Source organism: Bufo gargarizans, chromosome 4, assembly GCF_014858855.1.
Source record: "Bufo gargarizans isolate SCDJY-AF-19 chromosome 4, ASM1485885v1, whole genome shotgun sequence".
NCBI lineage: Eukaryota > Metazoa > Chordata > Amphibia > Anura > Bufonidae > Bufo > Bufo gargarizans.
In genome coordinates this window covers 263,507,441-263,533,719 of record NC_058083.1, presented here as the reverse complement: position 1 = coordinate 263,533,719, position 26,279 = coordinate 263,507,441, and the positions used below count along the sequence as shown (strand labels likewise).

The following is a 26,279-nucleotide window of genomic DNA, read 5'->3' as shown; positions in this document are numbered from 1 at the left end:
AAAATACAGAAGTTCAGCCTCTTGAATCTTCGCAGACCCACACGAGTGCTAAAAGTAGTAATATATCTGGAGTCTGGGTGCAACTGAACCTGATGATAGCCAGATTTTAGATCAATTTTAGAAAATATTTTTGCACCATTTAGATCAGTGAGAATGTCATCAATAGTAGGTGTGATGTGCCTTTCTCTTTGAACAGCTCGATTGTCATGTTGCATATCCAGACATAATCTGATTTTACCAGGCTCCTTAGGTTTAGGTGCAACAACGATTGGGGAGACCCAAGGAGTTGGGCCTTCCACATGTTCAATAACATCAGATGCTTCTAGGTCTAAAAGTTCTTGCTCCACGAGCTTGCAGAAATAGAATAGGATGCGACTCTGAGACTGAACTGAGGGTTGCACTGACTGATCAATGTGCAGTTTTACTTAAAAGTCCTTCAGTTTACCCAGGCCTGTTGAGGATATTTCTCACAGTGTTTTGAACAGAATAATTTTGTATGCTGTTTACAAGGCTTAGAGATACTGCACTACTGTAGCTGAGCAGTGTGTCTGCAGAGCACCCTACTACATGGAAAGTGTCAATGATGGATTTCCCATGAGATGCAACTTCTGACTGAAATTTGCCACACAGGGGTAAGGCAGTAGCTGAACTATAAGGAAACATTTTTAGTTTAGTACTTTGCAAAGTAGGTTTATTCTGAAGCTAATTATAGATGCCCCTGTATCAACCAGCGCTTCCACAGGACTGCCATTTATTAAGATGACTTATTTGGGATTGGTAATTGCATGCACACTCTGAGAACCGACTTCAGTCACTGAAAATAAGTAGGTGCTGTTGGTCTCGTCTGTAGGTTTCACTGACTAAACTGCCTGAAGTTTCTATGACATGGGTTGTTTAGCAGGGTGAGGAGATTGTGATTTACATCTGCAAACTTTGGCAAAGTGATTTTGTTTTCCACAGCAATTTCCTTCATTTGCTGGGCAGGGCTTCTGGTGAGCATAAGAACCTCCACAGTTGTAGCAGGTTGCAGCCTGAGTTTGAGACACGTGTGGCTTCTATGTGAGATTTGCTACAGAAGATAGCTGCTCTGGCATACAGCCTATGGTCTCTATAAGTTCAGCTTGTTTTTCTGCTGCATCATTAATACGTGCAGTCTCCAGCAACATTGCTAAAGTCATAGTTGGATCTTCGAGTGCTTGCCTCCTTAACTTGATGAAATACATCCTTATATTATTTGCATTTGAATTTTCTTGTCTACATTTGCAAAATCACAGTTAGCTGCATTATATTCATCAATGCTTTCTGCTGTTGTCTGCTTTGATTGTCTAAACCTAAGCTTGAAAATTTCAACAACATCACATTGGGGACCTCCATTCTAGAGAAAGATGCAGGTCCCAGAGGTGGAATCCGCAAGTATACAAAATTAATGGTATATCCTGATGATGGGAATAACCGCTAAAGTGCCTGCTTTAGCCCCATATTTCTTTCAGTTTCTATTTTTTCTATTCTTTCTTCTTATAATAGAAGTTTGTTTTCCACCCACTTTTCATAAAAGACATATAATAATACGAATCCCAAGACTGGTTACAAAAATCATAGATAAAACAAAACAAGAAACATATTTTGTTAGCCTTGAACAAAGAAGGGAGAGGGGCAACAGTATCGAAACATTTATATGTCTTAAAGAAACACTCCCACAAATATTTTTATTTTCATGACTGTTAAAAACATGCATGATGTAAATTGTAGTGAAGGCAATCTTCCAAATGGTGGCTGTAGTTGTGAATTATCCAGCCTCTTGTGTTCCTCAGCTGTTTCATGTGTCACTGACACCGACTGACACGGCGTCAACCATGTGGACAGGAAGTCATTTTCTCCATTCATTCCTATGGTACTTACATTGAGATTCTCATGGACATGAACCAAGAAACCGACTTGGAGAGTTGGAGAGTCAGAGTGTTGGTCACATGACACACCTAAGGACCAAAAGGGAGTCGATAACTCACAAATACAGCGACTGGTAAGAAGATTACCTTCTCTACAATCTACATTTCATCTCTAATAGGCCAGAGACCAAACATTTATGCCTAAATCTAGTTTATACAATCTCTCCCAACCTGAAAGGGTTCTGGATGAAAAGTGTTTTTAATAAGTAACTGAATGTAAGAATAATGCCGCACAATGTGAAATTATTTGGAGGGAAGATCAAAAGCAATGTCAAAAAATCTTATTTTACTTAACCCCTTAAGGACTCAGCCCTATTTCACCTTAAGGACTTGGCCATTTTTTGCAAATCTGACCAGTGTCACTTTAAGTGCTCATAACTTTAAAACACTTTGACTTATCCAGGCCATTCTGAGATTGTTTTTTCGTCACATATTGTACTTCATGACACTGGTAAAATGAAGTAAAAAAAATTATTTTTTTTGCATACAAAAATACCTAATTTACAAAAAATTTGGAAAAATTAGCAAATTTCTAAGTTTCAGTTTCTCTACTTCTGTAATACATAGTAATACCCCCAAAAATTGTGATGACTTTACATTCCCCATATGTCTACTTCAGGTTTGAATTATTTTGGGAATGATATTTTATTTTTTGGGGATGTTACAAGGTTTAGAACTTTAGAAGCAAATATTGAAATTTTTCAGAAATTTACAAAAACCCAATTTTTAGGGACCACTACAGCTCTGAAGTCACTTTGCGAGGCTTACATAATAGAAACCACCCAAAAATGACCCCATTCTATAAACTACACCCCTCAAGGTATTCAAAACTGATTTTACAAACTTTGTTAACCCTTAAGGTGTTGCACAAGAGTTATTGGCAAATGGGGATGAAATTTGAGAATTTCATTTTTTTCCCTAATTTTCCATTTTAACCCATTTTTTCCACTAACAAAGCAAGGGTTAACAGCCAAACAAGACTGTATCTTTATTGCCCTGACTCTGCCGTTTACAGAAACACCCCATATGTGGCCGTAAACTACTGTACGGCCACACAGCGGGGCGTAGAGTGAAAGGTGCGCCGTTTGGTTTTTGGAAGCCAGATTTTGCTGGACTGGTTTTTTGACACCATGTCCCATTTGAAGCCCCCTGATGCACCCCTAGAGTAGAAACTCCCTAAAAGTGACCCCATCTAAGAAACTACACCCCTCAAGGTATTCAAAACTGATTTTAAAAACTTTGTTAACCCTTTAGGTGTTGCACAAGATATAATGGAAAATAGAGATACAATTTCAAAATTTCACTTTTTTGGCAGATTTTCCATTTTAATATCTTTTTTCAAGTAACAAACCAAGGGTTAACAGCCAAACAAAACTCATTATTTATGGCCCTAATTCTGTAGTTTACAGAAACATCCCATATGTGGTCGTAAACTGCTGTATGGGCACACGGCAGGGCGCAGAAGGAAAGGAATGCCATACGGTTTTTGGAAGGCAGATTTTGCTGGACTGTTTTTTTTTACACCATCTCCCATTTGAAGCCCCCCTGATGCACCCCTAGAGTAGAAACTCTAAAAAAGTGACCCCATTTTAGAAACTACGGGATAAGGTGGCAGTTTTCTTGGTACTAGTTTAGGGTACACATGATTTTTGGTTGCTCTATATTACACTTTTTGTGCGGCAAGGTAACAAGAAATAGCTTTTTTGGCACCGTTTTTTTTTTTGTTATTTACAACATTCATCTGAAAGGTTAGATCATGTGGTAATTTTATAGAGCAGGTTGTCACGGACGCGGCGATACCTAATATGTATACTTTTTTTTTATTTATGTAAGTTTTACACAATGATTTCATTGGTAAAACAAAAAAAGTTTTAGTGTCTCCATAGTCTAAGAGCCATAGTTTTTTCAGTTTTTGGGCGATTATCTTATGTAGGGTCTCATTTTTTGCGGGATGAGATGGATGTTTTATTGGCACTATTTTGGGGTGCATATGACTTTTTGATCGCTTGCTATTGCACTTTTTGTGACGTAAGATGACAAAAAATTGCTTTTTTTAAACCGTTTTTTTTTTTTTTTTTACGGTGGTCACCTGAGGGTTAACTCATGTGATATTTTTATAGAGCCGGTCGATACGGACACAGCGATACCTAATATGTATACTTTTTTTTATTTATGTAAGTTTTACACAATGATTAAATTTTTGAAACAAAAAAAAATGATGTTTTAGTGTTTCCATAGTCTAAGAGCCATAGTTTTTTCAGTTTTTGGGCGATAATCTTGGGTAGGGTCTCATTTTTTGCGGGATGAGATGACGGTTTGATTGGCACTATTTTGGCGTACATGCGACTTTTTTGATCACTTTTATTACCTTTTTTGGGAAGTAAGGTGGGCAAAATTTTAATTTTCTCTTAGTTTTTATTTTTTTATTTTTATGGCGTTCACCGTGCGGTGAAAGTAACATGACCGTTTTATAGATCAGGTCGTTATGGATGCGGCAATACCAAACATGTGTAGGGAATTTTATTTTTTTCATTTTTAATTAGTGATAAATGTGTTTTTTGATTTTCACTTTTTTTTCACTTTTTCTTACTTTTTTTTGACCCAGACCCACTTGGTTCTTGAAGATCCAGTGGGTCTGGTGTCTGCATAATACAGTACAGAACCTATATAGGTTTCTGTACTGTATTTTACTTACACTGAACAGATCTATGCTTTCAGCATAGATCTGTTCAGCACCATGGACAGCAGGACGCCTAAACAGGCGTCCTGTTGCCATGGGAACCTTCCCCGTCTGCCACAACTTCTCAGACGGGGAAGGGTAAGGACTGGGGCTTCGGGGGGCTGTCTGGGGGCTTTCTCCCTCTCCATTCGGGGGGCTGCAAAGGCACAGCAGCCCCCCGATGGGAGAGGGAGGGAGTCGCATCTTACTGTTAACTCTTTCCATACAGCGGTCCGTACGGACCGTTGTATGGAAAGGGTTAAACGGCTGACATCCATTCACAGATGTCAGCCGTTTATACCAGGGTGCCAGCAATGTGCTGGCACCCTGGTATACCCACTAGAAGCCAACGATTATTCGGCGGGAGGCAGGCGGGGGATCGCGATCCCGCCTGCCGCACCGCCCGCCTCCCGCACCGCCCACACCGCCCGCAAAACCCCCCCTGCACCTCCCACCAGGCTAAAATCATGCAGGGGTGCAGGGGGGGTGATAACTATAGATTTGTGCCACACTAAAGTTTCTGATCACCGCGGTCAGGGACCGCGGCGATCAGAAACAGCAGAAATCGCAACAAACCGCAGGTCTGAATTGACCTGTGGTTTGCTGCGATCGCCGATACGGGGGGTCATATGACCTCCCCCAGGCGTTGTGACAGGATGCCGGCTGAATGATTTCAGCCGGCATCCTGTGCGGATTAACCCCTGGGGCGCCACAATCTCAATTTAAACTCATGACGTACCGGTACGTCATGGGTCCTTAAGGACTCGGGATCCATGCCGTACCGGTATGTCATGGGTCCCTAAGGGGTTAAGGAGTAGTAGATGCTTGGAACACACTTCCAGCATTATTGGTTGTAAACTCAAAAGATTAATTTAAGCCCTTAACGTATAATGCCATACATGTATGGTATTATGTGCCTGAATTTGTATGGTGTGGGCTACTGCGGTGACCCCACTCCATACGAGGTTGGTGGCAGCTGTATCATACAGCAGGCACCTCGCCCCAATGATGGGGAATGGCGATCGCGGGGAACCCCATCATTTAACTCCTCGCAGATCGTGGCATCTGTGAAGTAAGGCAGAGGGATGCGGCTCACGCTGCCTTTCGATCGGAACCCCTGCAGAGAAATTGTGGGGCTCCAATTGGTTACCATGGCAGCCTGATCGCTTCTGAAACTTCCCAGGCCTGCCATGGTAAGCTTTCTGCTCAACTTTGCACGAGGAATAGCTCAGCATGCAGAGTGTCAAAATCCTATTCACCCTAATAGATCTTTTGGAACTGAGCTGCCATCAGATACAGGGGGATGGCACCAAGTGGCAGGACACATCAGAAGGCAGGTGGGCACAGATGGGGGGGGGGGGGCACAAAGTGGACACATAGCTCATCTTACATATAACAAGCCCTCCAAAAAACTCCATAGAAGAAACATTTTAAAAGTTATGGTTCTCAGTACATGGCAACACAAAAACAAATATTTTTTCTTTATCTGTGTAAAAGTGGTAAAACACATAAAACATATATCAATTGGGTATCACTCTAATTGTTTCAATCGACAGAATATAGGGCACATTTCTTAAACTGCATGATGAACACCGCTAAAAATAAAATGCAGAATGAATGACTTTTTTAACATTCCTCCCAAGAAGCCATTACATGATACACGTAATACACATGATATTGACCCCAAAATGAGGCCTTTAAAAGTACAACTGTTCCCAAGGAAAACAAGCCCTCATATGACTTTGGACACAGAAAAATACGGTAAGTCAGAAAAAATGAAAAAATAAATAAATAAATCACTGCACCTTGAAGCCCAAAACTGGCTGTAGCACCAAAGGTTTTAGCATATTTTACTATGCAAAGTGACATTTCTAGAAACTTTAAGTGACCTAACAAAAAAAAATAATAATGATGATTTTAATTAGTAACAAAGGAAAAAGTAATGTTTGGTAATTAGTATAAAAGAAAGTTGAGAATTCTGCAACCTACTTATCCTGAATTACCAACCCTTCTGTTGGCAAATTGTATGTTTTGTGCTGAATATCTTTATAATTTACATTTAATACATAGAATAGAGATTTATCAAAGCCAATGAGTACTTTACTGAAAATAGTCAGTAACGAACTATCCAGCAATTTAATGAGATTCTGCAGCTCTGTCTCCAGCCTGTCCATCATGTACTGCTGATATAAAACACCCTGACACTAATCCTCCGTTCTCCCCAATCTTTACCTCTGTTGCATATTAGATTCATCCATGGCATATTGCATTACTAGTATAACCTTTGCAAAAAATGATGAACTGGGTTGCACTTCTGGCAATAAAACAGGACTAAATTTGATTATTTTCTATTGTGTTTTCTGAAGGGGAATTACTTATTTACTAAGATAAAGCAAAATAGAGCTTTATTGCTTTCTGAGCGCTGTTTCAAAGTGGTTGATATTTATGGTCAGAGTTAATTTATTTCCAATGACCATTAATAAAAAAGTAAACCCTCCAGCAAAAAAAGGCTAAGCATAACAGTATTAGTACCCCTCAGAGAGTCAGCAATGATAACTAATAAGCAGACACTGTAAAGAAGGCTGTCACTCAAAAAAACTATATACAGTATATGTGTGTGTGTATATATATATATATATATATATATATATATACACAGTTGCAAGAGAAAGTATGTGAACCCTTTGGAATGATATGGATTTCTGCACAAATTGGACATAAAATGTGATCTGATCTTCATCTAAGTCCCAACAATAGACAATCACAGTCTGCTTAACCTAATAACACACAAATAATTAAATGTTACTATGTTTTTATTGAACATACCATGTAAACATTCACAGTGCAGGTGGAAAAAGTATGTGAACCCTTGGATTTAATAACTGGTTGAACCTCCTTTGGCAGCAATAATTTCAACCAAACATTTCCTGTAGTTGCAGATCAGACGTGCACAACGGTCAGGAGTAATTCTTGACCTTTCCTCTTTACAGAACTGTTTCAGTTCAGCAATATTCTTGGGATGTTCGGTGTGAATCGCTTTCTTGAGGTCATGCCACAGCATCTCAATCGGGTTGAGGTCAGAACTCTGACTGGGCCACTCCAGAAGGCGTATTTTCTTCTGTTTAAGCCATTCTGTTGTTGATTTACTTCTATGCTTTGGATCGTTGTCCTGTTGCAACACCCATCTTCTGTTGAGCTTCAGCTAGTGGATAGATGGCCTTAAGTTCTCCTGCAAAATGTCTTGATAAACTTGGGAATTCATTTCTCCTTTGATGATAGCACTTTGTCCAGGCCCTGATGCAGCAAAGCAGCCCCAAACCATGATGCCCCCACCACCTTACTTTATAGTTGAGATGAGGTTTTGATGTTGGTGTGCTGTGCCTCTTTTTCTCCACACATAGTGTTGTGTGTTTCTTCCAAACAACTCAACTTTGGTTTTATCTGTCCACAGAATATTTTGCCAGTACTGCTGTGGAACATTCAGGTGCTCTTGTGCAAACTGTAAACGTGCAGCAATGTTTTTTTTGTGACAGCAGTGGCTTCCTCTGCGGTATCCTCCCATGAAATCCATTTTTGTTTAGTGTTTTACTTATCGTAGATTCGCTAACAGGGATGTTAGCATATGCCAGAGTCTTTTGTAAGTCTTTATCTGACACTCTAGGATTCTTCTACACCTCATTGAGCAGTCTGCGCTGTGCTCTTGCAGTCATCTTTACAGGACGGTCACTCCTAGGGAGAGTAGCAGCAGCGCTGAACTTTCTCCATTTATAGACAATTTGTCTTACCATGGACTGATGAACAGCAAGGCTTTTCGAGATACTTTTATAACCCTTTCCAGCTTTATGCAAGTAAACAATTCTTAATTGTAGGTCTTCTGAGAGCTCTTTTGTGCAAAGCATCATTCACATCAGGCAATGCTGCTTGTGAAAAGCAAACCCAGAACTGGTGTGTGCTTTTTATAGGGCAGGGCAGCTGTAACCAACACCTCCAATCTCATCTCATCGATTGGACTCCAGTTGGCTGACACCTCACTCCAATTAGCTCTTGGAGATATCATTAGCTTAGGGGTTCACATACTTTTTCCACCTGCACTGTGAATGTTTACATGGTGTGTTCAATAAAAACATGGTAACTTTGTGTGTTATTAGTTTAAGCAGACTGGGATTGTCTATTGTTGTGACTTAGATGAAGATCAGATCACATTTTATGACCAATTTGTGCAGAAATCCATATCATTCCAAAGGGTTCACATACTTTTTCTTGCAACTGTATATATACACAGGTGAAACTCGAAAAATTAGAATATCGTGCAAAGTTCATATATTTCAGTAATGCAACTTAAAAGGTGAAACTAATATATGAGATAGACTCATTACATGCAAAGCGAGATATTTCAAGCCTTTATTTGTTATAATTTGGATGATTATGGCTTACAGCTTATGAAACCCCAAAGTCCCAATTCTGAGGTACCCTTTGCTCAGGGGGTATGGATTAATTAGCTGACTAGAGTGTGACACTTTGAGCCCAGAATATTAAACCTTTTCACAAAATTCAAATTTTAAGCTGCATTAATGCAATTACTTTTTATTTGCATTACTGAAATAAATGGACTTTTGCACGATATTCTAATTTTTCGAGTTTCACCTGTATGTATGTATATATATATATATATATATATATGCTTTGGAAAAAATGAGGATGCAGCACACTGTAAGATGCGGGTGCAGATCAGGCCAGTGTGAAACGGCACCTAGGTCCAATGCAATATAGAAGTAAAAGAAGGCCAGCAGCCCACCACGGATGTCAACAGAAAAAGTGTGATTTATTCACCCAGAATCAGCAGTGACGTTTCAACAGCTTGTTGCTGTCTTCTCTCAGAGCTTGAGAAAGACAGCAACAAGCTGTTGAAACGTCGCTGCTGACTCTGGGTGAATAAATCACACTTTTTCTGTTGACATCCGTGGTGGGCTGCTGGCCTTCTTTTACTTATATCAGTACACCAGTACACCATCTGTGGTGAGTGCTGACAGTGTAGGATATGTGTGATCTGTCCAGGAAATGCAGGAGATCAGACAGTGATCTCATACTTCTCCTGGGGCCTAATTAGGGTTCATTCACACGACCGTATGTATTTTGCAGTCTGCAAAATGCAGATCTGCAGAAGATACAGATGACGTCTGTGTGACGTCCATGTTGTATCCGTTTTTATCCCCCCAGACCCATTGTAACAACACCTATTCTTGTACACAAATGAACAATAATAGGACATGTTCTATATTTTTGCGGAACTTTGATATGGACAAAGGGATGAGCTGTTCGCATTTTTTGCGGCCCAATTGAAATGAATGGGTCCACATCCCATCTGCAAAAAATTTGGATTGGATGCAGACAAACAATATGGTTGTGTGATTAGGCAGCAATACAGATCACACATACACTGTGAGCGCTGTGGCAATGTGAACATTGAGGTGTTGTTTGCACCAGGAGCGTGTCACCAAGGGGCCCGGCCTTGGTGGAGTAAAATACCTAGTCCAGGTGTCCACTAAAGTAGTTGGGGGACATCATATAGATAGTGTAGCTGGTTCAGCTATTTCAGGGCGGGCTTTTACTGGGAACAGGCAATGTGTTGGGTGGGTGCCTGTTCCCCATGCTCCAGTCCGGGACTTAGGACATGCTCACGTCCAGGGGTTCCATTTAATCTGGTTTCTGCAATTGGGTGTGTCTCACTCCGGAGAGTGTGCAGACAGAGGCCTGGTGAGGTTCTGTCAGTGTGGTCTCAGCTAGGCAAGGCTGAGGGGTCGCGAGGCTATGCAATAGCCTGAACTTTGGGGGACTCAGCGACGCCCGGAAACAAGCATTGAAAGGTCAGAGTCGGGAGGACTGCTAGACCACAAGCCCCTTCAAAGGTACTGCATTTGTTACAGTCTGAGGGCTGGTGGACTGTATGTCTGGGCTATGCCGCGCCTGGTTCCATGTGGGAACGTTATCGTATATCCACACCTGTAATCATTTACATATCTGCATATACTGCATAACTGCATGCCAGGTTTTGCAGCAATATGACATTTCTCTCTCTCTCTCTCTATATATATATAGTTGAAGAAAAATGGCGGCACTGGCTCAAGGGAAAAGGTTCGGGTGCACGTCCCAGGGGAATGGACTTCTTACCCCAATAAACGGATCCAGAAAAAAGAGCGGCACTCCGGTACATAAAAGCAAGTGAACCCTTTATTCACCCAGGTGGTGCAACGTTTCAGCTCTAAGCATGAGCCTTCTTCAAGCCTTGAAGAAGGCTCATGCTTAGAGCCGAAACGTTGCACCACCTGGGTGAATAAAGGGTTCACTTGCTTTTATCTAGTGCCGCTCTTTTTTCTGGATCCATATATATATATATATATATATATAGCAACAAAAGTTCAGCCAAATCCATAACTGTATAGTATAGGAATCCAGGAATCCTTACCTCTTTTTTGTGGTGACAAGGACTAATAACATTCTCTAGGAAAAAAATAAACAACATGGATCGTGCATCCTGCACCAAATTAGAGTAGGGACCCACTCAGCAGGGGTGTTGTTGGGCTGCTAGGTCTCACCATTTGCAGGTGCTGTGCTGCAGCGGTGATCACCATGAGGCGTTGCGCCAAATTAGAGTAAGGACCCACTCTTATGAGGGCACTTTGACGTGGTCAGTGGGCCTAAGCATGTTGATCAAAACATAAACAAGGGCCTCAATGAAGATGTTTATAAATTATGCTAAGTAGCAGTAGATCAATGCATAGTATACAGATGTGCGATCCGTGTGTCTTTTTCTACAGGTTTGAAACACATAAAATGTTACCTGCTGATAAAAGTGAATAAAGCAGAGAATGTATTTAATCCTAGATTTAAATATTCTGGATGAGTACTTTCAATCTGACATCAGTGTGTTATGCCCGAATACTATCTTTACAGAAGAAATCCTCAAATGGGTGAGCCCCTATCCAATGTTTTAAAAACTTTATTTTTTTCAGTTGTAGATGTTTTCCTGGTATGAAACATTTGTATGCCTAATAGGATTTCACACAGATTTCAAGCCTAAATACAGTATACTATGGCATCCTTGTAAGAAAACTGAAAAGGCTAAACAACTCTAAAGAATAAAATATGGCGAGAGGCCATTTAAAAATAATCTTAACATGTCTATAGGTACAGTAGACACTATACTACAAATACAATGGATGGTTTCCTAGACAAGCTTCATGTAAACAGAGGCTCTAATATCTAAAGAACTGAACCATTTATTATATAAACTGAAAAATTGTTGTAGATTTACTAATATTCAAGAACACAATGGAGGAGTTATCAGAACTAGTGCACTGTATGTGAAGAAGTTGTCCACATGAACCAAACAGATCTGTTTGCAAAGATGTACAGTACGCTCCAAATTTGAGGAAATGCCCCTACTTAAAAGGGGTTGTCCCCAAAAAAATATTCTACAGTTTTCAAACCAGCAACTGGATCTGAACATTTTTGTAATTGCATGTAAATAAAAATTTTGCATAGCCACTGAGTTATTCAATAAAATGTATCTGTATAGCGCCACCTGCTGTTTTTTTTTCTTCTCATTTCTTTGTCCTGCTCACTGACATGGCAGCACAAAGCTCAGTTTCATGCTTAAACTGCCTCCTGAGCTGTGATAGGGAGCTTCAGCAGAATGGACACTCCCCTGACCTACAGCAGAAAAGACATTCCCCTTGAGGTGTCCAATTGATATAAATCTAGCAAAGCAATGAATGGGGAGATCTCTGGATCCTTTTGAAGTATAGGGCTGGTGTCAAGGTCTTACCTTGTCCTCATGGTGGCAGCCATTTTGGACATATGCAGACTGCAGTCTCTTATAACCTCTGAGTGCATCATCACTTGCCTGCTGCCTGGGCGTTGCACAGTGATGATGTGGCAACACCTGACTATATCAGTCTGCTCAGGCTTCAGGTTCATTGCTCTTGCGTTTGTGCTCCAAGGTGCATCTCTGGCAGTCTGAGCTCCTTGCGTGTTCCTGTGTATGTGTCCTCTGGCTCTCGACCCCGCATCGGCAAATGTACCCGCTTTGGACCTGACCCCAGCTTGGACGACTGCCTGCTTTGGACCTGACCCCGGCTTGGATGACTACCTGCTTTGGACCTGACCCCGGCTTGGACGACTACCCACTTTGGACCTGATTCTGACTTGGATGACTACCTGCATTGGACTTCCCAGCTTCTTCCTAACCTCGCTGTCCCTGATTAATATTTATTTATGTTCCTTTAAATAACCTGCGTTTGCATGTGGTCTGGTTTCCTGGCTCCCGTGACAGCTGGTTCTCTTTGTTAGAAAGAGATCGTCATGTACTACTGTATATGATGTCTGATTTTCAATTTTTACATTAGTTATGGGATAACTCCTTTAAGAATTCATATGTATTTATACATTTATAATCTAGAAATTCAGGAGTACTTCAAAAATGCTTCAGATTTTTTTTTATTGTGGTTTCCTTACCACTATGTACTATGAACACTGCTGCTTTAGTCTACTTTCACACTGGCGTTTTTGGCTTTCCGTTTGTGAGATCCGTTCAGGGCTCTGACAAGCGGTCCAAATCGGATCAGTTTGCATTCTAATGCATTCTGAATGGAAAATGATCCGCTCAGAATGCATCAGTTCAGTCTCCATTACGCTTTGGAGATGGACACCAAAGCGCTGCTTGCAGTGTTTTGGTGTCCGTCTGATGAAACTGAGCCAAACGGATCCGTTCTGACACACGATGTAAGTCAATAGGGACGGTTTTCTATGACACAATCTGGCACAATAGAAAACTGATCCGTCCTCCATTGACTTTCAATGGTGTTCAAGACGGATCCGTCTTGGCTATGTTAAAGATAATACAAACGGATCCGTTCTGAATGGATGCAGACGGTAGTATTATCTGAACTGAACCGTCCATGACGGATCCGCTGAGAACGCAAGTGTGAAAGTAGCCTTATAACCTGCATGTTTTTGGGGATTACATGACCCAAATTAACTCTTTTTCTAAAGTATATTACAAAAAAGGTCAAGAATTATTACCTGGGGATTACCATATGACATGAAATTATTTTTATTTTCAACTATTTTCTCCTGCTTACATTTTAATAACAAGAATAACCAAATGATCATCTCTATAAAATTATACACAAATTAAACCACATGTAACACAAAACAGCCTAACAAATAAAAAACAAATAGCGTGCCGTTGTGTTGCAATATTTTGCCTTATGTGTGGATTTTGTGCAGATTTGTTGTGCAGTTCAATTAAAAAAATTAAATAAAAAACTGAAAGGAGTAAACCAGACATAAAACTAGTATCAAAAATATAGCTTAAGGCCTCCTGCACACAACCGTTGTTTCATTCCATGTCCGTTGCTCCGTACGTGATTTTCTGCAGACCCATTGACTTTCAATGGGTCAGTTGAAAACTCGGCTAATGCACTGTTTGTCATCCGCGTCCGTGATCGTGGGTCCAGTCCGTCAAAAAAATATAACCTGTCCTATTTTTTTCATGGAAAACGGTTCGCGGACCCATTCAAGTCAATGGGCCCGTGAAAAAATGTGGAGGCACACAAGATTGTCATCCGCGTCAGTTTTCTTCCTATCATTTGCATGGCAAACTTGACTTAGACTTTTTTTAACTTTCCTTCATGTCTGGTGATCCTCCAAAAATAAAGGAATACACACGGAAACAAAAATGGAAACGGATCACGGAACAACGGAACCTCATTTTGCGGAACGGAACACAACAATGGTCGTGTGCATGAGGCCTAACGTGGATAAATGATTGTTTAGTTACAGTATATCATGTAATGCATGTCTAGTGTCTAAGACTGTCTATACACTCATCATACTTTACTCACTTGCCAAATTTGCTCTTCGCTAAGTGATGTCAGATGATCACTCTTCAGGACCTCTCTGAGCAGACGGAAGGGCAGTGCAAGAACTTCTTCCGGGTGACTTTTCAAAAGCTCTGACAGGTGCTTTACTAGAAAGTCCACCACTGCTGTCTCCAGCAATGTCAGATTAAACAAGTCAGCTAGTTTATACAGGTCCAAGTAATTAAAGCTACTTAGTTCCTGAAAGACAAAAGAAATACGGACATTTAATAAACTGCAAAGTGGAGGACGTGTGTAGTTATAGTATTCAGATTTTTTATTTTTACACTGCATAAACTGCTCAGAACAGTTTGATACTAAGTTGACGCCATGCTTCTCACTTGAGCTGTTGTACCACATTTTGCTAATGTTGCCTGTTGTATCCCTTATAAACTATAGGAATACTGCATACACCTGGTTTCATACTGGACAAGATTTTTTGAGGCCTAGGGTTGTGATGGAACTTGATCTTTACCAAAAAGATGTCATGTGTAGTAATAAAAGCATAAGAAGTGATAGTAAAGAGTGCACTCTCAACAAATAGTTTCATAGGTAAATATATAGACAAAAATTATACAGTTCCTTCAAGGGAACCCCTATAAACCATTCCCACAATGATGTTTGTGAGGAAAAGACCTTTCTAAACTGATAGCTATTACTCCCCAGTAAAAAATTATTTAGAAAAACTGCCAAGTCGTATGCAAATTCCATCAAAGTGTCTTGTGCCAGTCACCAGTCCATTGGTTGAGGCGCATGATGCTTCCTACATTTGCTTCAAGTCTCACACTCTGTGAGCATAGAATTAAGTTCTGTTTTAAAAAATGCACCGGCCACGTACTAATTTCTGTATCATCAAAAAGAGAAAATCTGCACATGTACAAGAAATGAATTCTATGTCCACACACGGGAAACTGTGTATGCAAACTATATCATGCGGCAACATCAGCACAATGCAACTACGCTGGTCTATTGTGGTATCATCATCACTACTGGATAAAACGATGGTAAATACATAAACTCTACTGTGACATAATCAAAGATGAATGGAAACAGACCGTATTGTGACAAACAAAACCTGACCCAAAAGAGAGTCACAAGAACCACCCCATAAATGCACATCCGACAATGAATCAGTATGAAAAATGTATATAAAGTTTATTGGACACACCAACAGACAAATATTAAAAATTGTATACAATTAGAACAAAGTGCGGTATGCAATAAAATATATGTAACCGACACACACAGGTCCACTGAATTGCCACAAAATGGGCATAAATACTATAAGCCAGCATATGAAAATACAATGCAGAACATAAAGCAAATATGAAGTAAGGTAAGACCACTAGAAATGCAAACAGACCATGATAAGGTCTAATTTAGAGAGCCAAAACCTACATGAGCCGCTGGAGCAGTGGACCTGGAAGAATGAGTAACGCCCAACGCGTATCGCCGGGAGAGTCCGGCTTCCTCAGGGGTCCTCAGTGGTAAGGAAGACCTGTGTGTGTCGGTTACATATATTTTATTGCATACCACACTTTGTTCTAATTGTATACAATTTTTTATATTTGTCTGTTGGTGTGTCCAATAAACTTTATATACATTTTTCATACTGATTCATTGTCGGATGTGCATTTATGGGGTGGTTCTTGTGACTCTCTCTTGGGTCAGGTTTTGTTTGATGCTCTTTTTACCACCCTTTGCACTCCGTGTATTATTTGGTGTGCCCCCTACCTTGTTAAAACCAGACCGTATTGTGACATCACCATAATGAAACACTGCAGTGGAAAAAATGAAATTGTGTTGTGACATCATACTAATGAAAGTGTGCCTGGGTATAAAGACAAGCACTATTGTGACATCACCAGAATGTAACAATGCCTAGGAATGAAGACAATCTCTACTGTAATATGAAATATACCACTGACTACTGACGTGCCATCCTTGGCAGGGAAAGGGTTAAAGGGGATTGTGGTTCTAGCTACCATACAATACAAGGTACAACCTTTTTAAATGGTAAGAGCTGCATATACCTGCAGGTGTCACTTTCAACCCGATTTCAGAAAACTATTGTGACATCACTACAATGTACAGTAACACTGCCTAGCAAGAAAGGCAATCTCTGTGATAATGTCAGAATACAACTTTACCGAGGAATTTAAACACTATTGTGATATTATTGCAGTAGACGCAAACAAAAAAAGACATAATCTGTTGTGATCTCATAACAAGGAATTAAACAAACAATAATCTGGCATCATCTCAATTCAACTCTACTAAGGTAGAAAAAAAACAATATTGTGAAATTGCAAAAATGAAATTCTGCCTAGGTATTATAGGGAATATGTCCATGTATAATTGTTTTCTCCTAAATAAAACCAAATATTTACCTGTTGCTAATTGTTTTAATTCTATTTTGTGTGCATAATTATGGGGTCAGCCATTTAGCCCGAGCTACTTTTAACAGCATTTAAAGCGGCCACACATATTAGTCTACATGGACAATTTCAAACAAACTGATCTTTCATTGGGTGAAACTTAAAGGGGTTGTCCAGGTTCAGAGCTGAACATGGACATAAGCTCCCCTTCACTCATTTACCAAGTCTGAGTGGCGCATTGGAGTATTTCTAGCTCCGATGCTCCCTCTTGCCCTGCGCTGTCAGTGTTATTCAATAAATTCCAGAACGCTAAGACCTCGTCCACTTCTCAGTTTTTCACTGATGTGTGCTGTCCGCATTTTCCACGGACAGCACACGTACCCATTGATTTAAATGTATCTGTTTACATTTCAGTGCCTGTGGGTCAGTAAAAAAATCACGGAGACATGCACTACTTTGATCTGAGATGTGGACCAAGCACACCCATAGAAGTCTATGGGTCCATGAAAATCAAGGACACACCACGGATGGTATCTATTTTTCACTGAAGACTGATAGAAGATTCTTTGGAAAATATTAGCATTCTTTAATACACTAAGGATTAAAAAATAATTTTAAAAAATTACTTATCTCATCCACTTGATTACGCAGCCGTTATCGTCTTCTTTCTTCTTCTTGCAGGACCTGCAAAAGGACCTTTGATGATGTAATCGTGCTCACCACGTGGTGACCGCGATGATGTCAGCGCAGGTCTTTTGCAGGTCCTGCAAGAAGAAAGAAGATGAGGTACGTAATTTGTTTTATAATTTTTAACCATTAATGGACATTTTACTTAGCATTCTGTAAGAATGCTAACAAACCGAAACCCGAACTTCAGTGAAGAAGTCCGTGTTTGGGTACAACATTCAGTTTTTTATCATGCGCGTGCAAAACGCATTAAAATGCTTTGCACTCACGCTGAAAAAACTGAACAACACAACGCAATCACAGACAAAACTGACTGAGATTGTGTGCGCACTCGCACAGTTTCCCGCAATGCACTCGCAACTCATCCGGCCCTCACCCGCAAAGCTCGTGTGAAAGAGGCCTAAGGGTTACATAGAATCATAAATCAATATAATGCTATGCAATCCTATCAGTGATTTGTAGGGCAGGACGGGAGCTCTGGCAGACGCACACTGCATTGAACTTGCTTGTGTGAAACCAGTCTAATCAGGCCTGTGATGATAACGAGCTGACTGCTGAAATGTGATCTGTACAGACCAAGAATTGTCACCTATAGGCTTAGTGGCCAATGCAAAAACTGCAGGAATTGAAGCTTATTTTTAGATAATGACAGAGCTCAGTCTATGGCAATAGAAAAAAAAAAAAAAAGCAATTTTCTAAGAAATTCTCTAGAACTGTTGACATCACAACAGTGAAACTGCTTAAGACAAACATTAATGTGGCATTATCATTAAAGATATGCAAAGTTTTGAAAAATTTGATTCGGCAGCTTTGCTGAAGTTAGCCAAGAAATTTGATTCATTACAAATTAATTTATCACAAATCGCTATAAATCAGGTACATACCCAGGCCACTCTGCCTTAGGAGCAGAAATGCTGTGGGCAGGTTGCGGCCAAGCTGCGGTGAAGAACCACTCAGCCAATTAGCCCGCAGCTGCCTTTAATTTGATAAAAAAGACCACACTATATAGTCCTTCTTCATTGTTAATGGTCGCACAGCACTTTTAATGCACCTTTAAACAGGGGATATTTCGGGTATGGGGTTTGGCTAGTTAGGTGGGGGCACAATATGCTGGCATACCCACTTCTCCAACCCCAGTGCCCTCCTGCCCTACAGATGGGAGCCCTTCTTTTGCCATCTGCTTTTCCTCATTTTCCACATCATCTAACATTGATGAAAATATGTAATAAGGAACATCCAGCTTCACCTTTCTTTGCATCTTGCTGACTTTTCTAGGAAGTAAAGCCAGCAAAAGATGAGAATGGTCATCATTATGACCTGGCCCCCCTAAGGGGTGCAGACAGGATGGTATTGGTTGGCACACTGAGCACTGGAATAATAAAGGCTTTTATCTAATTGGTATTGCATTCTTCTATTAATAGTTTTCAGCATGAGTACTTGCCACATCTCTCCCTATGATCAGCTACCAGGACAATGGCGGAGACCATAGAGGATGAGGGTTTTTATAGAGCTGTGACATCACAGGGGATGGTAATCTGTGGATTGGTTGGCAGCACGGCATTATGGATGATCTTGCGTTCCTGGGCTTCTCTCCTCTACACTTAGTTTCGCTTCATAACACATGCAGCTGCCATTTTAGGAAAACCTGATTTGTTACCATGAACTTTAAGGAAATTCAGATTTAGTGTGAATCAAAGTTTTCCTAAATTTCGGACCGAATTCTGCTTCGAATGCTTCACTCAACACTAATTATCACCACTGACAACAAAGTTATAAAGACAAACACTATTGTGAAATGCAACTCATTTTTGGAAAACGGACAAATATTATTTGTCACTGGCCCCGACCCCTCCGCACCTCTTTTTGGAATAGTGGCAAGGCCAGCTGAGAAATGGCACTTGTGCAAAAATTTAAAAAGTTGCAAAAGTGGCGTATCTTTATGACAAATCTGCCCCATTTCATTTGTATGGTTCATCCATTGGCTTTCATGTAGAAATGAATCTAGAAAGCTCCAGTTCTTCATGTATCCATTCTGTTTTCCAGAAAAAAAGTCCTGTAGACAGGACATTTTCTTCCACCAAAAACAGCAGATACTTGATAAAACAGATATTGACCGAGGATAACAGATGTTCTTAAGCACCCATTCAAACAAAAATGGAGCATAAATGGACAGATGTGAAAAAGCCCTTACTCAAAAGGGACTATAAAGACAAACTCTATTGTGGCATCATAATGATGGAACTCTGCCTAAGAATACAGATCACTGTCTAGCAATTAGATTAGGAATAACACAGTGAAATCATCATAATGAAACACATCCCAAACATAAATACAACAACAACAACGCCAAGGAATAAAGACCAACACTACAATGACATCATCAAACAGAACTCTGTCTTGTAAAAATACAAGCATTACAGTGGCATAATCACAAATACACGTTGCCAAGGACAAAATACCAACATTATTGTATCATCATGGTCCTGGTTGAAGGACCATGTCCAGAGAGTTGTGGTCAATGATTCCTATTCAGAATGGTCCCAGGTTATAAGTGGTGTACCCCAAGGTTCAGTGCTGGGCCCTTTATTATTTAATGTATTTATTAATGATATTGAGGAGAGGATTAATAGCACCATATCTATTTTTGCAGATGATACTAAGCTGTGTAGAACTGTACAGTCAATGGAAGATGTCCACAAACTACAAGCTGACTTGAACACTCGGCATCAACTTGGCAAATGAGGTTCAATGTGGACAAATGTAAAGTTATGCATATTGGTAGTAATAATCTCTGTGCTTCATATGTCCTAGTCAGGAATGGGCAAACCGCGGCTCTCCAGCTGTTGTAAAACTACAACTCCCAGTCTGCCTACAGCTATCAGCCTACAGCAGGGCATGATGGAATTTGTAGTTTTACAACAGCTGGAGAGCCGCAGTTTGCCCATCCCTGTCCTAGGTGATGTAACACTGGGAGAGTCACTTATAGAGAAGGATTTGAGTGTCCTTGTGGATGGTAGATTAAATTACAGCATACAATGTCAATCAGCTGCTTCTAAGGCCACCAGGATATTGTCATGCATTAAACGAGGCATGGACTCGCAGGGGAGGGATGTAATGTTACCAAGACATATCTTTTTTTCTAATCTATTCTTATTTTCTGACTCGCAGCGTTTAGAAAGCATTAAGAAAATTGCTTTATGGCAGCCACATGGGGCATAGACACAATGGTCTGGAGAGGACCTCGCTTGACTTCTATGAGAGAGTTTTCTGGGCATGTGCAGAGGTCATTGTACAGGGAAAGAATAGATAAGCTTTGACAATCACCTTTTGTAAATGGAGGATCCTGTCGTATCTGTCATTCTAATCCTGCCTGTAATGATATCACCTCTGTGTATAGATGAGCAGGTAACTGCAGTAACATGATCTGCACAGACCAAGAAGTGACACCTATTATTAGGCTTAGTGGTCAGTGCGAAAACTGCTGAATTTTATGTTTTTCATTTAAATATAGATAGTGACATGGGAAATGAAAAACAACAAAAATGTGATTTAAACTATAGGTCATTTTCTGATGACGGATTCCATTTAAAGTCACATTACAGCTTATAAACAGTCATTTGACTACTACTTTCAGTTAACCAGTAAAAGACACAGCAGTATAATGAGGTTACTGTCACTAGTATATGCTGACCTCAGATAGGACAATCTGGCGACAGGTTACCTTTAAAGGGATGCTGTTATCCCCCTTTCAAATGTGATCTCTGATTTGAATAGCTGATCACAATAAGGAACTTATTGCTCCTGGCAACCTCTGTAAACAGCTGATTTTGCCAAGATAAGCCATGGCATACTATGCATATCCCCTGCAGCAGACATTACAGGCAGAGGACGCACTACATTTTTTACGTAAGAGTTAAAAGGCTCCTCTTACCATTTTTTAAGGAGTATTTTTAGCCAAAGAGGAGTATGACAGTGAAGTAATTAATATATATATATATATATATATATATTCAAGGAAAAATCAACACAGCACTCTTCTTGTAAAAAAACGCAGTGTCTTTATTCACACATGTGACACAAAAATAGGCAACGTTTCAATCCCCTTTCGGGATCCTTCTCAAGCCAAGTGGCTTAAGAAGGATCCCGGAAGGGGATTGAAACGTTGCCTATTTTTGTGTCATGTGTGAATAAAGACACTGTTTTTTTACAAGAAGAGTGCTGTGTTGATTTTTCCTTGAATATACAAGCCTATGGTCAAAGGCGAGACGCTTGCACTTGATAACCTCTAAAGTGAGTGCTGCCGGATTTCATATACTATATATATATATATATATTTTATATATATATATATATTTTTTTTATATATATATATATATATTATATATATATATATATATATACATAGGTCTAAATAACGTTAAGAGGCTGCAGGGAAACCATTACCAGTCTACTCTAGAACTGTACTCCATAAATAATGTAGCAAATGTAGACAATTTTAAATTTATCAGACTTTTATGCAATTTTAAAACTCATGTAAAACTAAAGACAAACATTGCAATATATGAAAAACAATAAATTCAGCAGTGCAGACAGGCACCATTATGAATTCATGAGAATGAAAGACAAGCACTGTTGCAGGGTTCATTTCAATGGAACACAACAAAGGCATAGACAAAACAGTTGTGAAATCATCACAACCATCGAACAAATCATATGAATAAACTCACACTGTATTGTGACATCATGATAATGAAAGTCTGCTTAGGAATAAGACAAACACTTGTGACAAAATCACAAAGAAACTACTCCAACCAATATACAGGCATAATCACACTGGAACTCTACATAATATTATTGTGACCATAAGCGCAACTAAATTTTTTCTGGAAGAGTCAAAATACTCCTTTTAGCAGTTTTGAGGGGTACTTTCAGCCATGAAAGAGTATGCAATAAAACACAGTTTATTGTTACAGCTAATTTTTTATTAAAATGGAAATTACATTTTAAATGTCACTTCTATTTTGCTTTAATTCCTGTGGAACACATACAGGGTTAACAAAGTGTCTAAATTCAGTTTTGAACAATTTAAAGTTGTGTAGTTTCTAAAATGGCGTCACTTATGGGTGGTTTCTATTATGTAAGTCCCTCAAAGTGACCTCACAACTGAATTGTCCCTTTAAAAAGTTGTCTTGGAAATTTCCTTGAAAATTTGAAAAATTGCCTCAAAATTCTAAGCCTTCTAGCACCTTAAAAAAATAAAATTATGTTTACAAAATGAGGCCAACATAAGGTAGACATATTGTGAACGTTAAAACATAACTATGACCATAGTTATATTTTATAAAATTGCTAATTTTGCTAAAATTTGGTCTTTTTGTTTGTAAATAAAGTTAAAACATATCAATTCAAATTTACCACTAACTTGAAGTACAATGCTTTACAAAAAACTGTCTCAGAATGGCTTGGATAAGAAAAAGTATTCCAAAGTTATTACCATATAAAATGACATGTCAGATTTGCAAAACTATGTTTAGTCAGGCAGAGGGGGTAAATAGCCCAGTCTGGAATTGGTTAACTTAAATTAAATATTATATATTTTTTGCTCTCACTAGGAGACATGGCTTTGATCTACTGCATTATATATATGGCTAATCACTGTACCAGTGACAGGCAGCCTATTAGGCTGTGTCTGTACAAGGTCTAATGGACAAAGTCATGCTAGGCATCCAGTTGACATGGTCGATGGTGGTAGAAGGAACCCTGTCCATCTAATTGCTTAGATGCCGCTGTCACTGTTGATCAAGGCATCTAAGGAGTTATCTCTGATGTTGGCTGTTACAGGAGGAGCCCGGGTTCAAACAGTTTTGGGCACCTGCAGTGATCTGGAGCATCTGCTTAGTTCCTGCCACCTATGCCAGGATTAATGGTGTCACCAGCAGCAGGGACTGAACAGACCACACTGGCTGTACTGATACAGCACTCTAGACCAAAGAAAGTATCATATGTAGAAATACGCATGAGACTTTTTGTAAAGAGTAAAATTGCCTTTTCATGCGTCTATGAGGCTTGCACAGGTGTTATTGGGACCTCTGATTGAGACATCACTACAATGAAACTCTGCCTTGGAGTAAAGACAAACAATTTTGGCATCAGATTATTAGAACCAAGCCAATGAATAAAGACAATCTCATTTGTGACATCACTACAATGGAATTCCTTTATACCATCACAATGTAATACAGCCAAGGCATAAAGACAAGCTGCATTTTAATAATAATGAAACTAAGCCTATGGATCAATACTAACTGTAATCATATGCCAACTACTTACCTGGCCATGTGCCAATGCTCTCATCTGCATTGTGGCCACTAAAGAGGAAATTACACTTATTGAATAGACAGCACCAAAAAGTTCAAAACCACTCAGGAGTATCGGTCGGGCTCCAGCTGTGGCGTACAAGAGAAGAAGGGAACATGTCTAGCATGATGAAGTGTTGATAGGAGGTTCTTACTGTAGAACCTGATTTTTTTACCATAGTTAAAATGGGACCTGTGTGAAGGCTGTAATTTTCATTCACTTGCCCAAAAGGATTGAAGCTACATTTTTATTATTATATTTTTGCAGATTCCAATCTGATTCCAAACTCAGTCTGACTACTATGGTTTCTACTTTGCTCAATATAAAGTCTAAGAAATTGGAATGATGGTATTAAAATGTAGTTCTTATAAGTCACCGCATAAAAGTAAGTATGATAGCGGAAACATCATTAGCTCATTTCTGCATTTCCTTCAAGGTGTGAAGGTTATAAGCTGGCTATGTTTCCCAGCTGAGATTGTCATATTACACATCAGTAGCTTAAAATGAGTGTTATTACATGTGCTGATATTACACAAAGTCTTAGGGTCAGCCTGTGCAGCCTAAATCATTATGTCTGTCCTTTATTCTTATAAATTAGGGGATGTAACAGCCAGATCGATATTTCTCACACCGAGGTCATAATGACATTAAATGAACTGTTACGTTCAGTGCAAGAACTGATTGTTGGGGCTCATTATCTAGAAAACTGGGAGATTTTAGCATATGCTTAATTGGCTTAGGTAAAAAGCAAGCGTGCATGTGTATTGGCCCATTAATTCTATAGCACATAGAACAAGTATTTAATCCTAATTGAGCAGACTGACAAATTATCATTCATACATCAACTCCACTTCCTCTTTTCACTTTGATAAGTCATGCACATGAATTTCAATATTAGTCACTAATTTACACCATTTGATGTGCTTAGTCTTTCATTTAGTAATTACTCTAATATGGGTAACAGAAACATTGTAGCACAAATCTTAATGCATTTATTGTATGTTTGGCAGAAAAGCAGAACATTATATTCTGTGAGATTAAATTTTTAGACTGTTTTGATTTTTGATGGCAAATGATAGTGAATTGATTTACCTAATTAAAACTATGCTTTTCATATTGTGCTCACAGTAGATTGTGTCAGCTCTATCAAACAGAGGTATTCTATTCCTTTACTATTACAGACTTTGCCAGTTTATAGCATTTATTGTACTTTTATGAAACATAAATGTTGTCAGTTTCTCCTTAAAGGGGGTTTTCAACCCTTTACAAGTGATGGCTTATCCTTAGCTGTTCTACAGTAGCTCCAGTGCCAGTAATTAAAAATCCAAAAGTGACACAATGCAGAAGTTGAAGTCTACGCGTTTCGGATATCAACACATGTGTAATCCTTACTCATGACATAGCAGCTATGCCACATTTTGATCCTTACATTCTTACCAACAAAAGCAACCCAGGAACCCAATGGAGACCTTACAGAGCCCATTATAAAAGAATGGAATCGTAAAGGGGTTGTCTCACCTCAGTAATAACCATTTAATCACTCCCTTGTAGTCCTAGGATGGTTTCTGTAATATAGATCTATTTTCCAATTTGCCTCTGTCTCTTCTTATTCCTCCTTTTAGTGCCCCAAATTTCATGCCCGATTCTAGTGGTTATGGCCACAGCTGTAATGTTATCAGCGGTGGCTGCGCAGACGCACAGAAACCCTAACAACGAGCTGATCTGGTGGCCCGGTTTCACGGTAGCGAGCACGCACATATTATTGTACATGTGCTGTCACTCCCGGCCTGGCCACCTCATCTGAGCTTTACTACAAGCTCATAGGATTTACTGGGTGCGTGCGCACACAAGCAAGAGGCAGGGTTACATCCATCCTGCACTGCTCACTGTGCCTTCAGCTCTGCCCCCAGCAAGCAGGGAACCAAGGCCCCAAGAGCCACCGGGGAACCTGCAAATAAGGAGGTGAGACAAACCCTTTAAAAATTAGTTGGGATCCATCTGAAAAATAGATTCACCAATGCTGTCATAGCTCTTTTAGGAATGGATGTTATGATGCAAATGTAAACACAGCTTAAAACTGTTCCTCTTTTATATTATAAGGTATCTGGTGCACAAGAAATTAACAAAGCAGAAACACTATACCATGATTAATACACCACACTGCAAACCAGTTATACTATACCATGATTACTACACCACACTACAAACCAGTTATACTATACCATGACTATTATACCACACTACAAACTAGTTATACTATACCATGATTACT

General features: G+C 39.5%; 1 protein-coding gene across 4 annotated transcripts in view; it reads right to left on the bottom strand.

Annotated features, from left to right (window-relative positions):
* The window catches only part of KLHL32 (kelch like family member 32), a 390,488-nt gene that overhangs the window by 77,092 nt on the left and 287,117 nt on the right, over positions 1 to 26,279 (bottom strand). For all 4 annotated transcript variants that reach the window (XM_044291884.1, XM_044291882.1, XM_044291881.1 and 1 more), the window contains exon 6: positions 14,571 to 14,786. In XM_044291884.1, the coding sequence (XP_044147819.1) occupies positions 14,571 to 14,786 (216 nt within the window). The remainder of the gene's footprint in view (positions 1 to 14,570; positions 14,787 to 26,279) is intronic.